We start from the raw sequence: 14,845 nt of genomic DNA, 5'->3' as shown, positions 1-14,845 counted from the left end.
TGGGTGGGGGTCTGAGACACACGACGTGGCAGGGGGGCCGACACCCCAGGTTTCAGCACTGGTGTCCCATGGTCATGTCCGTTTTGGGGGTCCCCTGCCTTGTGGTTTTCTATATTGGCAGTATGGCCACCCCCCATAGAGCTGTCCTGGGAGGAGCCAGAGCTGGAGCGTGGCAGCGGCCTGAAGTCCAGGCCAGGGCTCTGAACACCTCGGGGCTCGACGAGGCCTCTCCAGGTTGAGACAATCGCTGAAACTCGCTCAATGCCGGGGTTGAAGCCCATGGAGCCTTGTGACAGCCCCGCGCCAGGCTGCTGGCATCTCATCAGAAAAGCACCAGGCCTCGCTAGAGCAGGTGCCCGACAGTGCTTGTCAACGGGGCTGTGAAGGGCCCCCAGCCTCGAATGAACCTCCCAGTCCTTGTCCCGGCCTCAGCCTCGAGGATAAGGGACAAAAGAGAAAGGGAAGCCAGGAAGCATCAGGGTAATTAAGGGCAAGGACCCGAAGGGGAAGGAGGGAAGCAGAGCTGTGGTCCAAGCAGGTCCCGAGAGGGAAAGACATTTGGACGCGGGCTTCCCAGCACAAAGCGCTTTCCCACAGTGGGGCTCTGTGAACGGAGGCGAGGAGCCGGCAGTGACTTGTCCAAGGGACTCCAAAGGTGGGAGGGAGGTGGCCTCAGTGCAGGCTCTCTGGTCCCAAAGCCTGTGCTCTCCCGCCCCAGACAGGAGCCCTGGGAAGATGAAGACTTAGGCAGACACAAGGGAAGGGCCCGGAAGGACTCTCTGAGGAGGATGGGCCATCTGGGTCTCTGAACCTTCTTTCTGCATCGCTGTTCCGTAGACTCAGAAGAAATTGCCAAGTTAAGACGGGGTCGACAGTTCATCAGTGAGAAGTGGGCTGGGAGGTGGAGAGGAAGAGGAACATGGAGAGAAGAGATGAAGAGACCGAGTCTGAGATGAAGATGGGAGAGAACTAAGAGGCTGGGGGGTGGGGGAGCCATAGAAAGAGTTGGACCCTCAGAACTTCCTTTGCCTGGAGACATGGGTGTGGGGAGAAGGGAGGAGGGAGGACATTTCTATCTCGTGACAAAAGAAGTCACACAGTTGTTTTGTTCTTTGCTCTGGGGCGGGTGGGCGCTGTATTTACCAGAGGGACTGAGGTCGCCGTGGCAACCACACATCTGGGCCCCGGAATCCAGATGTGCTGCATCCAGGGCCATAGCAGAACGATGAGGCAAACACTAGGCTCTCCAGTCCTGGCCCCCACAGCTGGGGAGAACACAGCGGCCGGAGTGGGACGTGGAGGGGAGGAGGGCTGAGCGGGAGAAGAGGAAGTCATGGAGAGTGACAGGAATGTAGACAAAGCGGTGGGAAGGGAAATGGGGACAGGCAGGGTGGCGTGAAAAGGCGGAGGCAGCACGGGCTCAGCAGCAGGAGGAGTGAGAAGAGGAAGAACAAGAAGGAGGAAAGAGAAAGAGTGAAGCAGAGGGGGAGGAAGGGGAAAGCACCAAAGCAGCCAGGAACAAAAAGAAGAACAAAGAATAATGGGTCAAAAGGAGAAGGTGATGGGCCTGCGGTGGTAAGAACCAGGCAGGCTCCCACGGGAGGAAAGCAGACCAGAAAGACAAAGCGGGCCTGGGACAGGGGCCCACAGGGTGCGCGGTGACGGGCCGGGGGCCTCGGTGGGGGCTGTGGCTGCAGATCCGCCTGGACCCAGGGCAGCAGCCCAGAGACGGCCCGCCTCAACCCCCATGGCATGCCCACTCTGCACCCTCCGACCCTTCCTACCACCACTCTCCCAGCCAAGGGTCTGACTCCCAGTTCACACCCAAGTGCCGCTGTCCCTTGCCACTCAGCCAGGAGCTGCGTGCAGCCCAGAGCCCAGTCAGGATACGCAGCAGGGAGCGGGGAGGAGGGAAAGGTGTCTACTGCGGACCAGACCAGACCCCGTGCTCGGCACTTCTCCCTCACACCAACCCTGAGCAGTAGGTGCAGGCATCCTACTAAACAGATGAGGAGACCCCGGCTTAGTGTTCCACAGCAAGGACATCACTGAGAAAAGCCAGCTCAGGTGGCCTTGTTCTGGCCGCCTGGATAAGGCTGCACAGGCTCGAGGGGCCTCGGACAGGAAGTGCTGGCCGAGGAGCAGGGCTGCCCTTGAGGGGGAGAGCCTAGTTCCAGGTTGCCACAGTTACTCTGTTTTCTCCCCAAACACAGTAATGGGGGAGGGGGCTGGCTGGACACGTGAGGTTCTTCCTCCCCCTTCAGGCCTGGGCTTGTGGCCCAGGTGGCCCCTGTCCAGTCATCTGGGCATGGAGCCCAGGCCCAGCTCACACCCTCCTGCTGACCCAGGGCACTCCTACAGGCGTCAGAGGCGCGCTGCAAGGAGCCGCTGACGGGGATCCCCACAAGTTGGGTGAGACTTGCCCCTTACCCTTTGCCCTGCTCCCCTTCCTCCTAATAGAAAGCCTTTTCTGCACCCCCGCCCCACCCCTGCCCCCGGTCCTTTTCTTTCAACCGGACCCTCAAGTCTCAGGCTCCTCCAGCTCAGGGCCAAGACCATGCTCCTCAACACCCCTCCCTGCTCCCGCCCCAGCCCTTCTCCCCGGGGCCCTTTCTGGGCACAGCCCTGGGCCCCAGCTCAGTTGTTTGTCCAGGAAAGTGAGGGGAGGGAGGGGATCCTGCTAGAATGCAGGGGACCCAGGAAGACACTCACCCCAAAGGGCGTGGGCCCTGTCCTTCCTGTTTACTCAGACACATTCCAGGATCTGTGTCCTCTGGGCGGTGACACCACAGGGCATCCCTCCCCCCACCAGCCCACAGGGCAAGGGGGTCCCGGCCTGTGACCCCACCCAGCCCAACCCAGAGCCAGCTGTCTCCAGCACTTGACTCAGGCACCCTGGCCTGGAGAAGCCTTTCCCCCAAACGCTTGTCATGAGCCAGGAAGGCAGCCACAATTCCTTTAACTCCCTCCAAGTTGTTTATTTAATAATAATAATAATAATTAAAAAAAGATGCACACACACACACACATAAATTTGATCTTCTTCACCACCCTTCCTTTATACCCAGAAACAAGCTCCTAACGTAAAATGGCCTTTGTCCCGCTCTCCAACTAGAGTCCCACCTCTACCCCCAAAAGAGGAGCCAAAGAGTCCAGAGCCCACCCACCCCAGCCTCACCCTCACTCAGTCCCCTCAAGAGAGGCAGGGGCTGCGTGTTTAGGGAAATGAGAGGAGCCCTACATTCCAAAAAGGGGCGAAGAGAGGTGAGCCCCCTCACCACCAAATAACTGCTTAACCCCACACCCTGTCCTTCCATTACCAATTGCCCAAGCCCAGGGATCAGGAAAATAAGAAACGGTCCCACTTGGTGACTCCTCTCCCGCCCCCTAGTCCTAAGTCCGTGTGAGAGGCAGAGGTCAGGGGTGATTGAGGTAGAGGGGCCGATGGGTGGCCTGGTGGGCCTGGCCGGCTGCAGAAGCTGGCAAGGGGCCACCTGTGGCATTGCCCGGGGTGGAAGGCTGTTTTCGGAGCGAGGGGGGCACCGTGGAGGTCTTGATGTGAATCACCCTGGTGTCCATGACCTCACACTCGATCTGCATCATCTCCTCATAGTCCCCAGGGGCACCCCGCCCTGACAGGGTCTCTGTGAGAAGGGGAGTAAGAAAGAGAAGGGGGAGGCAAACAGAGAGGAGGGTGGGAAAAGCAGCAGTGGACAGGGAGGAAAGGGAACGGTGACCAGGCGGGTCCAGCGCGGGAGTGAACAAGTCAGTGCAGGGGAGGGGAGGGGAGGGGAGGGGAGGGGAGGGGAGGAAAAGGCCATTGCGAGTGTGAGGTCAGAGGGAGGGCATCGAGAGAAAACGGAGGTGAGGCCAGCAGGTTCCCAGCCACCCCTTCTGCCCGGCACCGACCCCGCCCCGTCTTCCTCCCTTCAGTCTCCTGCATCTTGTCCTGCTCTGCACCCATTTCCTGCTGCTTCTCACCCAGGACCTAGCATCTCTCTGGAACGCCCCACTCCCCTCTGATCCCACCTCAGCTCCTCATGCTGGATACCCCTATCAGAATGTCCCCCTTCCTCAATTCCAGGACCCCTCCCCACACCGGGAAGGAATTACCATTGGGGGCCATGGCGGGCATCACCAGGGACATCTTGGGCCGAGAGGTCTTATTGTGGCTGATGGCTGGGAGCAGCAGGTGGTCCTGGGAAACACAGGGGCCAGGCCCGGAGGGTGGAGGTGCTGCTCTCCGGCCTTGACCTGAGCACACACTGCTGGGACCCCAGGGGGATGGGGAGGGGTCGGAAGGAGGAGCTCACCCGCCGGAAGGAGACAACATAAAACGTGTCTTCCCGTCGGTCAATTGCATCCAGGAACTCCGGCTGTGAACGGTCCGGGTGGCGATACAGCTGCAGCTGGCCCACGGAATCCCTAGGCAGGTGGGAAAACAGGATTTGGAACTGGGGGAAGTGGGGAGAAGATGAGGGAAAAAAGACAGGAGACCCCGGTAGATGAGGGAGGCGTAAGGCCACTGGTGGCAGTGGTGACAGCGCAGGCCAGCTCTTGGGGGTATAGCTCTTCAGAATGGAACCCCACTTCATAAGGAAGCACAGCCCCCAGACTCACCTTTCTGGGGGCCCGGGGGGCTGAGTGGGAACTGCCTTAACTGGAGGCAACTTCCGTCGCTGAGACTTCTGGAAGGAGAAGTGTCTAAGGATTTGAAGAGGGTGAAGGGAGCAGGGAGAGAGAGACGCCCCGGAAGCTGGTACCAGCTCACACCCACCCTGCCACTTCCTCAGCACTCCCTCAAACCTCCACAAGGACATGTCCCTCAGAACCCAGGACACGTAGCCCTGCCCACCTGTCTCTCCTGGGCCCTGCGGGGCGCCTTCCGCCGGCCTCTCTGGTGGCGCTGCACCCAGCCGCTCAGCTCGTCAGCAAGCCTGGGAAGCGGAGCAGGAAGGAGAGAAGGGGCTCCAGAACACATCGCATGATCGGCAGGGGAGGTGCCCCGGCCCTGGCCCCCCCGCCGCACCTGAGGGACTCGGTTCTGTTGAAGTGCCGGCAATCCGAGGAGAGGAAGAGCTGGTCCAGGCCTGGCAGCAGCAGCTCCGCGGCGCCCCCAGGGAGCGCCGTCAGGTTCCTGAGTGCGGCACGGAGGAGGCAGTGGTCGCAGCTGCCCAGTCCGCCACCAGGAGGCCCTGATGACGGAGCACCTGTGGCTTCCCTCAAAAAGCAAAGGTGAACTTGGGGAAGAAGACACCCCCGAAAGTAAGAAGGCTCACCTGAAACTTGGCTGGCCCTCGAGGCTGGGCTGGGGCTCCTGGGGGCCCTGGGAGGGGTCCTGGAGGGACTGGACTCCACGGACGGGCAGCTGCGCTGAGAACTCCAGCAGGTGTCTCCGGGGCCGAGGCTCCTCTCCGCTCATGCTCATCCGAGGAGAGACGGGAGCCGCAGGAGGCTCACTGATGCTGTGGGCGGGGAGGACAGGGCGCGGGGAGAAGTCCAGCTTACCGAGGGCAGGTGAGGGCAAGGGCTCTGTTATACATGACTGGCGCCCTTCACCAGTGAGGGAATGAGAACAGTCCCTACGTCGTGGGGCCAGGAAACGAGAGAAAAGGAGCGGCCTAACCTAGGAGCGGCCTAACCTAGGGCCCAGATCTGGGGAAACACCTGCGTCTGTTTTCATCACCGCCGTCAGCACCACCTGCCCAGCACTGCCATTCGTCAGATTAATGACAGCTAGAAGGGAGCGCCGGGCACATCCTGCACCCAGACACCACGGCTGTCTGTGAGTGGGGCGATGGGGGGAGGGCGCCACAGCAGCAACCAGGTGGCCAAGGGGGGGCTCCATTCTGAAGGTTCTGGGGAGCAAGGAGGGTCTCACCTGACAGGCCCAAAGTTGAAGGCAATGAAGAGAAGGAAGACCACGATGCAGACCACCTTCCTGTTCCCAGACCCTAACTTGAGTTCGCTGTTCTGAGGCGCAGAGGAGACAGAGAGGAGGGTGAGTCCTCCCAAGGGGCCTGTATTTCATCCCCCAAGGACAGAAGTCTCACCTCAGTCCACAGGGCCTCCAGCCGCCGCCGGAGGGCAGCGTTCTCCCGGCGCAGCTGCTGGTTGTCCGCCAGCACGGCCTGCAGCCGCGCCTCCAGTCCCTGCAGGTACTCCTTCTTCTTCCTCCGGGACTGGCAAGCCGACTCCCGGTTCTTGATCATTCGCTGCTGCCGCTTCAGCAGCTTTGCCTAGGCACCCAGAGGGTCCACAAGAGAATGAAAGAGGGGAGGGGAGGGGAGCCCTGGCCCCCAATCCAGGGGCTGCCCTCCTGACCTGACTTACAGCACCAGAGAAGGGGGCTCTCCTCTATAAGACACCCTGCTTCTGCTCCTCAGAGCGGAGAGAAGTTAGACTTAGACAGAGCGTCCTCTACCCGGTCCCCGTGGAAGCTCGGTCCCTCTCCTTGGTGGCTGCTTCTCCTCACAAGTCTCCTTTTTAGGCCCCACGTTAACCTTGCTAACTGGTTTCCCAGGAGGAAGAGCCTGCCTCTTCCAACTACTGCTACAGCCGTAGCAGCATGACTCCCCTGCCAGTGGCTTACTGAGACACCCCACTTCCCCACCTGCAGGCTGGTAACAAACCTACGGATCCTGAAACTACATAGAGTTGATACTCATATATAAGCAGGAGTCCACTCTGACCTTCAGGATCATCTTAAGGGTCTGCTTCCTCACTTTCTGCTCTCTCCTCATCCCAGTTCACTCCAGTGACAGACCTTCCTCTTCAGTTCCCATTACCAGCCCTGCCCCCCGCGCCCCAATAATTACGTCCACTTCAGGTGGGCAGGAGTTCCCAGGCATAGGAGCTGGAACAATGCTCTTCCTCTCAGGCCGAGGAGCAGGGGGGGCTGGCCCCTCAGGCTGGACTCGAATAGCACCTTGGATAAGGACAACTGGGGACACTGGGCAAGTGAGCAGGAGAAAGAGGTCAGAGAGCTGTGAGTCAGGCGGGGACTGTGCTCACACTTGAGCACCCAAGGGCTCAGTGGCTGTGAGCTCCCTTAGGTCAGTCAGCAGACGCAGTACCTGGGGGTGGCTGGGCAAGGGGCTGCAGAAGGACGGTGGTGCTGGGGGGCACCGTGCTGGGTGGCACTGGGACAGTGGTTATCACCACAGGTTTCGGCTGCAGTGGTGGCTTCCGGGCAGGCAGGGCTTTGCCTGAAGGAGGGAGAAAGGAAGGAAGGAAGAAATGTCAGGACTGCAGGCCTTTGGCCAGAGACCCCAATGTCAGGAGGCCCCATTACCTGAGGAGCCCTCGGGGGGTGGGCCCATGCTGATCTGGACAGCTCCAAGTGGCGGGCCAGGGACATCCCGTAGGAGACACCCTTGAGGGGCTGGAGACTCGGTCTTCACTTCCAGTGCCTCCTTTCCTACAAAAGCCTATGGAGGCATTCCAGAAAATGCACGTCAGGAGTGTCAAGGAGAGGAGCTGAAGAAGAAAAGCTCTCCTCCCTCGGAGAGCGAGAAAGAAGGAATTCACTGCAGCACCCAGAGGGGGGCAGGCTGATGCTCACCTGGCTGGGGGACTCTGTGGAGAGCAAGGAAGCCTCAGAGTTGATGGAGGAAGGAGAGATGGGTTCTGTCTTCGTCTGGACCCCTGTGGGTGGCAGGGTGAGACAAACAGCTGGATGTCAGCTAAACACTGAAGGAGAAGAAAGTTAAGATGGGGAAATGGGGACAGGGTCATTTCTCCTTGCACCCACAGATAAAGCTACTCTGGCCCCAGGCAGGCAATCCGGAGGCACAGGTGGCCTGGGGCTGCTGGCGGTAGGCGCTCCTCCCACCTCCACCCAGCACTGCCCCTCTGTGGGGCTCCTTCCTCTTCTCACCACCTCGGCTTTCCTCAGGGCCATCCTTGCCCTCCCGCTGTCCCTGGCTTCCTCACAGGCCTGGTCCATTCATGCAGAGACCCAAGCAGCGAGAGACGCAGCATTCCCACGGGCCCACTCTCCTGTCTGCCTGGATTCTCATCTCTCCCTGGCCTAACGCTAGCACACAGCTCCATGCTGACCACTGCCAAGCCTGAATCTCTGCCCATGACGGCTCCCCGTGCCCTGACCCTGATGCCCAAGCTCCTTGCTCGTCACTTCCATTCTCATGCCCCACCATTTACACAAATTCAACTGGACTTACACAAAGCTCACTGCTTGTCCCTTTGCACAAATTCCCTCCCTACGTCTGGCAGCCTCCCAGACACATCACCAAGCCACAGTCACCTCTGCGCCTTCGGGGCCTGTTAAATCTGCAAGACCTGCCGACTGCCCCCGGAGGTGAACTGAAACCCTCCCAAGGGCCAGAGGCAGCCCCAAGGTCACCAGTGTGCCACCACCTCTGGTCCATACCACTCATTTTGGTACTTAATTATATGATCACCAATATTTCTAATCTAAATTTTAAAATCAATTTCTATTCTTGAACAGGCAATACAGTCATGTGATTAAAAAATCCCAGAGGAACAACGGGGAATTCGGTGACAAGTGACTCCCCTTCCTTGTCCACCAGCCACGCAGAACCCACCCTCCCTCAGAGGTACCCACTAGCTGAGCTACTAACCACCTGTTACAACCCTCAGGAGACCCTCCGAAGGCAAGGACCATGCCGTATGCCTCATGTCTATCAAAGTGACGAGTAAAGTACAAGTCAAAAAACACAAGTTGCCCTAACCGCTTTGGCTCAGTGGATAGAGCATCGGCCTGCGGACTGAATGGTCCCAGGTTCGATTCTGGTCAAGGGCATGTACCTTGGTTGCAGGCACATCCCCAGTAGGGAGTGTGCAGGAGGCAGCTGATCGATGTTTCTAACTCTCTATCCCTCTCCCTTCTTCTCTGTAAAAAATCAATAAAATATACTTAAAAAACACAAGTCGTAGGGGAGAATCTAACTCCAGTAACACTACTCTTTGTAAAGTCATCAACAATGTTTTTGCTGTTCAAGGCTTTTCGATCTTTGTCCTCTTTGAAATTTTTAATAATGTGCTGGATACGATGTTTGTTCTTCCAAATCCTCCCTCCATCCTTCCCTGCCCCGTGAATCCCAGGAGGAAACATGAGTGCATTCCATTACCGGCTCCCTCGCCCTCTTGCTTCTGGTTGGGAGGCAGTGCCAGGAAACCCTGAAGGCACTTTGAGATGAACAATCAGCCTGGCCAACCCTGGATTCCTCGTGCCCCCTGAGCAGAGGGCTCCTGCTCTCACACCGCTATCCAGGGGACAGCACCATCACCCGCTGGACAGCTGCCCAGCCAGAAGGCCAGGCTTCCTCTTTGACCCCTGCTCAATGCCCAGGAGGTCACTGCAGCTCATCCATTCTACTTTATTCTTTTTGCTTTCTTCGAGGCATCCAAATACCTTACTTGATTAACTGCGGGAGCCTCTTCCTTGGTTCTCTACCTCCGGCTTCCAGTCCCGCCTCTGCAGTCCATTCTCTACTCTGCCACCAGAGCTGTTTCCTGGTCACACTGCGCTCCTGCCTGATTCTTCAGAGGGTCCCAACTGCCCACAGGACACCAACGAAGAGTCCTTCAGCAGGGTTTCCCCCGGCCCTACAACCTCTACGGCGCCTTGCCATCCCCATCCCTGCTCCTATCCACTCTAAAGACACACGTGCCCGCTCCCTCGGTCTCCTCTGGCTAATTGCCACGCGTCCTTCCCAGCTCAGCCAGGAAGCCCTCCTCTGCAGCACATCCTGATGCAGCCCCGGGTGAAGGGCCCAGCGCTCCGAGAGCGACGCCACAGCGGGCACACCGGTGTGCACTGCTACTCGTCTTCCGCCCCCACCACTCTACAGGAGTCTCCTGTCAGCGTGTTGGTCATGTCTTTGTCATCTTTGCATCCCCAGCACCCTGTCCAGTACCTGGTATGGAGTAGGTGCTCAATAAATGTTTACTGAATAAACAGAAGGGTACCTAAACTTGGTAACACTTAAAAACAGCACAAATAATGTTGGTTATAGGATCTAGGAGTTGGGTCTATATTCCAACTTTTCTGTATGTTTAGGATTTTTTAAAAAAATATATTTTATTAATTTTCCACAGAGAGGAAGGGAGAGGGATAGAGAGTTAGAAACATCGATGAGAGAGAAACATCAATCAGCTGCCTCCTGCACACCCCTCAATGGGGATGTGCCCGCAACCAAGGCACATGCCCTTGACCAGGAATCAAACCTGGGACCCCTCAGTCCGCAGGCTGACGCTCTATCCACTGAGCCAAACCGGTTACGGCTGTTTAGGATTTTTTATAATAAAACGTTAGAGTGAAAAAAATAATATAAATAATTATGCCATAAACTGTCCAAAGTCTTTAAAACATGCAAAGCAACAGGAAGTTAAATCACACAGCAGTAACTAGGAACAAGAAAAAGAAAGAAAAATCACACCCATCTCATCAGTGCTGCCCTTGCTATGGTTTCCTAAAATTCTCCCGGCCGCTCCCGGCCTTTCTCCTGATTATCTGTCATTTCCGCCCACCTTTTCCTCCTTGTCCTGTCCCCCCACCACACATACCCGTCCTCCCTGGTAAAGCCTGGGGGGGGGGGGGGGGGCGCTGTGAGTACCTGAGGGGTCATCAGCGGTGGGGCCCACATTGATCTGGACTGTTTCACTCAGGGATGTTGGATCATCTCCCAGCAGGCAGAGCGGTGGTGCCAAGGACTCTATCTTCACAACCAGCACCTCCCCTACCCCAGGGGCCTGGGTGAAAGTAAGGGGGGGGGGGGGGCGCAGAAAGAAGGAAACAAAAAAGGGGAAGTGTTGAGAGTAAGAGCAGAACAAAGGCTTTGCAGCTCACAAACCCCTATGCTCTGACATTCGGTTTGAATGGCACAGCAGCTCCCTAAGCTGCCGCTGGCCCGGTTCTCTCCTGCTTGACTCCTGGGAGGGTGACCACATCTCACGGTTTCAAATACTTAGAGGGGAACCTGGGCAGGAAGTTCCGGAAGTCCCCGCCCCCGCACGCTGCCACGCACCTCTATGTATTAAAAAGGTTCCCCTTTCCCTGGCCAGTTTTGCTCAGTGGATAGAGCGTGGGCCTGCGGACTTAAGGGTCCCCGGTTCGATTCTAGGCAAGGGCACATGCCTGGGTTGCAGGCTCGATCCCCAGTGTGGGGCGTGCAGGAGGCAGCCGATCAGTGATTCTCTCTCATCATTGATGTTTCTACCTCTCTCTCCCTCTCCCTTCCTCTCTGGAACCAATATATATACATATATATATTACAGCAAGTGAGAATGTGGAGAATGACAGGGAGGGAGAGAAAGCCCACCCCACACACATCCCCCTCAGCACCTAGGGCGCCAGGACGGGGAGAGGGGCGGGGGGGGGCGGGGGGGAGTCCTCGCCGGGCCCAGTGGGGGGTTCTCACCTGGGGGGAGGGCTCCGTGGAAAGGCCTGACGACTCGGAGCTGAGAGAGGAGGAGGAGCAGGGAGAGGACGGCTCAGACTTCACCTGAAGATCTGGAGGAAGAGGGGGTAGGAAATAACCAGGAGGCGGAGCCCGAGAAGAGTCCACAAAGTGTCCACGGACGCGTGGGCGAGGGCCCCCCCGCTGGGCAAGGGTGTCGGGTGTGAGGACCCGGGGAAGAGAAGGGACGCTGAGGGTGGAGGAGGCACATGGTCTCCTACCTGGAAAGAGAGGCAGGGGGTCCCACGGAGGCTCGGGGGGGCTGACATCCATCCCTACGTCCAGCATGCCGCTGCCGAACTGAAGAGGGGGGGGATGATGGGGGGGGCTGTGAGACACGGCTGGGGCCGAGCCCGGGCTCCGGGGCCGCCGCCACCCACCGGGGGGCGGGTGCTGGGGGCAATACCGGGTCATCCTGCTCTGGGCAGCGGAAGAGCTGCGCCGGCTCCTCGGCCACCTGCTCCAGGCCGGCGTACAGCGTGCAGTCTGCAAGAGGCGCGGCGTCGGCGGGCGCGGGGGGCGGGGGGCGGCCGGCGCACAGCCCGCGTCCAGCCGCACTGGGCCCGCCGGCCGGACCCACCGCCCGCCCCCTAGGAAGGCGATACCGCCGAACGCCAGCTCCTCCTCCCCGACCTCGGCGCTCCCGCAGCGAGCAGCGGCCTCCCCAGCTCCCGCGCCCCCAAGCACCGCCGGACCCCCGCTCCGCCCTCCTCCGGAAGGTGGGTTCCGTCTTGGCCCGGCCTCCCCCCTGGGGCTCGCTTCCTCGCGGCGTGCTCGGGGCACCGCCGCCGCAGCCCTCCCCGCCGCCAGGCCGCCCTCCACGCACCCCAGTCCTCCGGGCCCAGCAAGTTGTCGGTGAAAAACCGCGTCGGGTCCGCAATCTCGCTGAGGAGCATTAGCTCCGCCATCTTCCCCCGCCCCCCAACCACGAGCCGGGTCCGAGGCCCGCCTCTCTCCTCAGCAACTAAGGAGTTGACTCTTCAAAAAAGGGGGCGGTCCCGGAAGCTATTCCGACCAGTAAGACAGCTGGATGCTGAGCACAGGCCTCCGAGGAAGAGGCGGCCCCACAGGCCGGGCCAATGGGAGCTCGGCAGGACCGGCCTAGCACTTGCGCATGCGCGGAAGGGGACCCAGCGCGAAAGCGCCTGGGAGGTGTAGTTTCCAGGGTTTAAAGGTCCGCCGGCTCCCGCGGCCGGTACTAAACTTAGAACTTCGCTTCTACTCCTCTTCGGAAATGGGTAAGCCTCCTAAAATATAGTGCACGTGGCCATGGCTTTTTATGGTAAAAAAAGGAAAGAGGTGCACTGAGACCACTGCCACCTCCCTTAGGAAGGCAAACACTGGGAATGGGATATGGGCTGAAACCCTCCCTCAGGGCCCCACGCCCCCAGATCTCACAGCACAGACCACGATTCACAGGTTTCTGTCCCTTTTAAGGGTTCACTTTTAATCAGCCAAACATCTTGCGGAGACCCTGAGCCAGTCCTGCATCTTGTTTCTTCCCCTGAAAGATCACCTTTCCCAGCTCCTCCTGGGCTGCCCGGTTTTTTGGATCGACTGCCAGCACCTTCTTGAGGTCAGCAGTTGCTTTTTCCAGGTTTCCAAGGGCAGCCTGAGCAACCCCCCTTCGGTACAAGGCCTTCACATGCCCAGGCTCCCGCTCCAGCACCCGGTCACAGCTCTGGGCTGCCAGGAGGGGCTGTCCCAGCACCAACTGACAGGCAGCCAGGTTGGCATGAAGGACAGTGCGCTCTGGAGAGCCAGGTGGAGGTAAAGTCAGCAGCAGCCGAAGAGCCCGTCCGTAGCATCGGGCAGCCCCTTCTGGGTCCCCAGCTCGAAATAACTCTGTTCCCCGCGCACGTTCTTGCCTAGCCAGGGCCTCCTTCTCGCTGGCCTCCAGCTCCCAGGAGTCCTGGCCCTGAGTGAAGGAAGCCAGTGTGAGCCGGACAGGAGGTCCAGAGTGCCCAGGGAGCTGCAGCTCCGCCTCCTCACCCTGACACATGGACTCCAAACATTTCTCTATGAGCTCCCCCCAGGTTCCCTCCCTCCACGAGCCTAAGCCCATAGTTAGCTCTGTCCAGCCCTCTGGCAGCCCTGACCCAAAAGGAAACCCAAAAGCCAGTACACGGCAGCGGGAGCCCAGCTTGGGTTTGTCCAAGCCGTGGCCACGGATTACGATCTTCTTGACAAAGCTCCCATCCGGACAGTCCCAGAGATCCGGAGCGCGGAGGGGCTCTGGCATCTCACTAGCCGATCCATGGGGCTTCTCGGCGTCTCCTTCGAGCGCAGCAGCCAGTTTTCCAGCCCCTTGAGGAACCTCTAGAAGTTGGCTGGGAGCTGGGCTCATTCTCAGCTCGAGAACTCCAGGCTCTTGGGGCTGCTGCCTAGTTTGAGTAGTTGGATGAAGGCTCTTCTTGGGGTTCCCTCCCCATTGTTGTTGCGGTTCAGAGGTGCTTTTCTCTCCCACTGGATTGATTGGTAGCGTCTCCATTTCGCTGTCTGCTCCCCTCCCCCGTGGGTAAACAGTTTGGGTCGGAAAGGGATGGACCAGATTCAGGTCAGCACCTGAAAAAAAATCAAAACAATGCTAACGGCAGATTCTTATTTAGACTCCTTTCCTTCCGGGACCTGGGCCTCAAAGTTCTTGTTTCCTCCAAAAATCCTTGTGGGGCTCCAGCCTGGGTTCCACGCAGAATCCGGAACTACAAAGTCCACAATTCCCTGCGGTCCTGTGGCCACCCCAACGACGGAAACCGATCGAGTCCAAAAGTCCTTGGGCGACCGAAGCGTCCCGCCGGGTGGCGCTGTCCGGATCACTCGGGTCACCTGCGCTTCCGACGCTACGAGCTTACTGAGTGCTGTCCTCCGCGTCCTGCCGCAGGCGGAGAGCCGGCCCGGGCCGGAGCCGAGGCAGGAACCTACAGCTAACCTGGAGCCCGCGAGGCGGCGAGTCCGGTGACGCCGCGCCCAGAAGGCGGGCAACCAGCCTCCCGCCTCCCGATTGGCTGCCCGCTCCCAGGAAGCTCCAGGCCTTAGCAGCCGAACTAGGCCCGTCGAACCCAATCGGGCACGGCCGGTGGCCGGCCAGAAGCCCCGCACTGGCCGATTGGGGCGGACGCGGGAGAAGGGAAGGTGCGTGGCAGCGGCGGCAGACCAGCGCCCTCTCTTCGGGCGACCTCAAGCCCTGCGCGGTCGATTTTGTCCCTTTGTTCGGGGCTGCCCGGCAGAGGCCACCTTGCGCTCCTTGCCCGCGCTGTCCGGGCGCTCCAAGAGAATCCTCAGGCCCCTTCTCCGCGTCCGGCCCTCCTCCTTCACTCATCGTGGCCTTCAAGCTCGTCCTCCTCAAGAAATCTTAGTGCTTTTCAAATTTTGATGTTCATAGAAAGCACTTGGGAAACTTT

General features: G+C 59.2%; 2 protein-coding genes across 3 annotated transcripts; both read right to left on the bottom strand.

Annotated features, from left to right (window-relative positions):
* Positions 1-2,953: 2,953 nt before the first annotated feature.
* On the bottom strand, positions 2,954-12,415 carry ATF6B (activating transcription factor 6 beta). Of its 2 annotated transcripts, XM_070418865.1 has the most exons (18): positions 12,271-12,415; positions 11,851-11,930; positions 11,666-11,744; positions 11,406-11,497; positions 10,602-10,737; positions 7,565-7,647; positions 7,295-7,430; positions 7,077-7,208; positions 6,819-6,952; positions 6,054-6,239; positions 5,882-5,973; positions 5,280-5,465; positions 5,030-5,137; positions 4,856-4,937; positions 4,621-4,688; positions 4,314-4,425; positions 4,114-4,198; positions 2,954-3,644 (listed from the first exon to the last, which is right to left on the bottom strand). In XM_070418865.1, the coding sequence occupies exons 1-18, from the start codon at positions 12,350-12,352 to the stop codon at positions 3,418-3,420; spliced, it is 2,100 nt and encodes a 699-aa protein (XP_070274966.1). In that variant the 5' UTR covers positions 12,353-12,415; the 3' UTR covers positions 2,954-3,417. The 2 variants fall into 2 exon arrangements, with proteins under 2 accessions (XP_070274966.1, XP_070274967.1); XM_070418866.1 differs by lacking the exon at positions 11,851-11,930 and having other exon boundaries at positions 12,271-12,361.
* Positions 12,416-12,866: 451 nt separating this feature from the next.
* On the bottom strand, positions 12,867-14,378 carry FKBPL (FKBP prolyl isomerase like). The gene has a single exon (XM_070419458.1). It carries the CDS (start codon positions 13,933-13,935, stop codon positions 12,895-12,897), a length of 1,041 nt encoding a protein of 346 aa, XP_070275559.1. The 5' UTR covers positions 13,936-14,378; the 3' UTR covers positions 12,867-12,894.
* Positions 14,379-14,845: the final 467 nt, after the last annotated feature.

This window comes from Myotis yumanensis, unplaced genomic scaffold, assembly GCF_028538775.1.
Source record: "Myotis yumanensis isolate MYYU_CA2020_CCGP unplaced genomic scaffold, mMyoYum1.0.hap1 SCAF_6, whole genome shotgun sequence".
Lineage (NCBI taxonomy): Eukaryota > Metazoa > Chordata > Mammalia > Chiroptera > Vespertilionidae > Myotis > Myotis yumanensis.
The sequence above is the reverse complement of the archived record's forward strand: the minus strand, read 5'-3'. Positions and strand labels throughout refer to the sequence as shown.

Bases quoted from the DNA above. Each gene is read 5' to 3' on its own strand.
- ATF6B (XM_070418865.1), bottom strand. From the start codon at position 12,352: ATGGCGGAGCTAATGCTCCTCAGCGAGATTGCGGACCCGACGCGGTTT. The intron at 11,745-11,850 runs GTATTGCCCCCA...CCCCCTCTTCAG, and splicing joins GCCCAGAGCAGGATGACCCG to TTCGGCAGCGGCATGCTGGA. The intron at 7,209-7,294 runs GTAATGGGGCCT...TCCCTCCTTCAG, and splicing joins ACCCCCCGAGGGCTCCTCAG to GCAAAGCCCTGCCTGCCCGG.
- FKBPL (XM_070419458.1), bottom strand. From the start codon at position 13,935: ATGGAGACGCTACCAATCAATCCAGTGGGAGAGAAAAGCACCTCTGAA.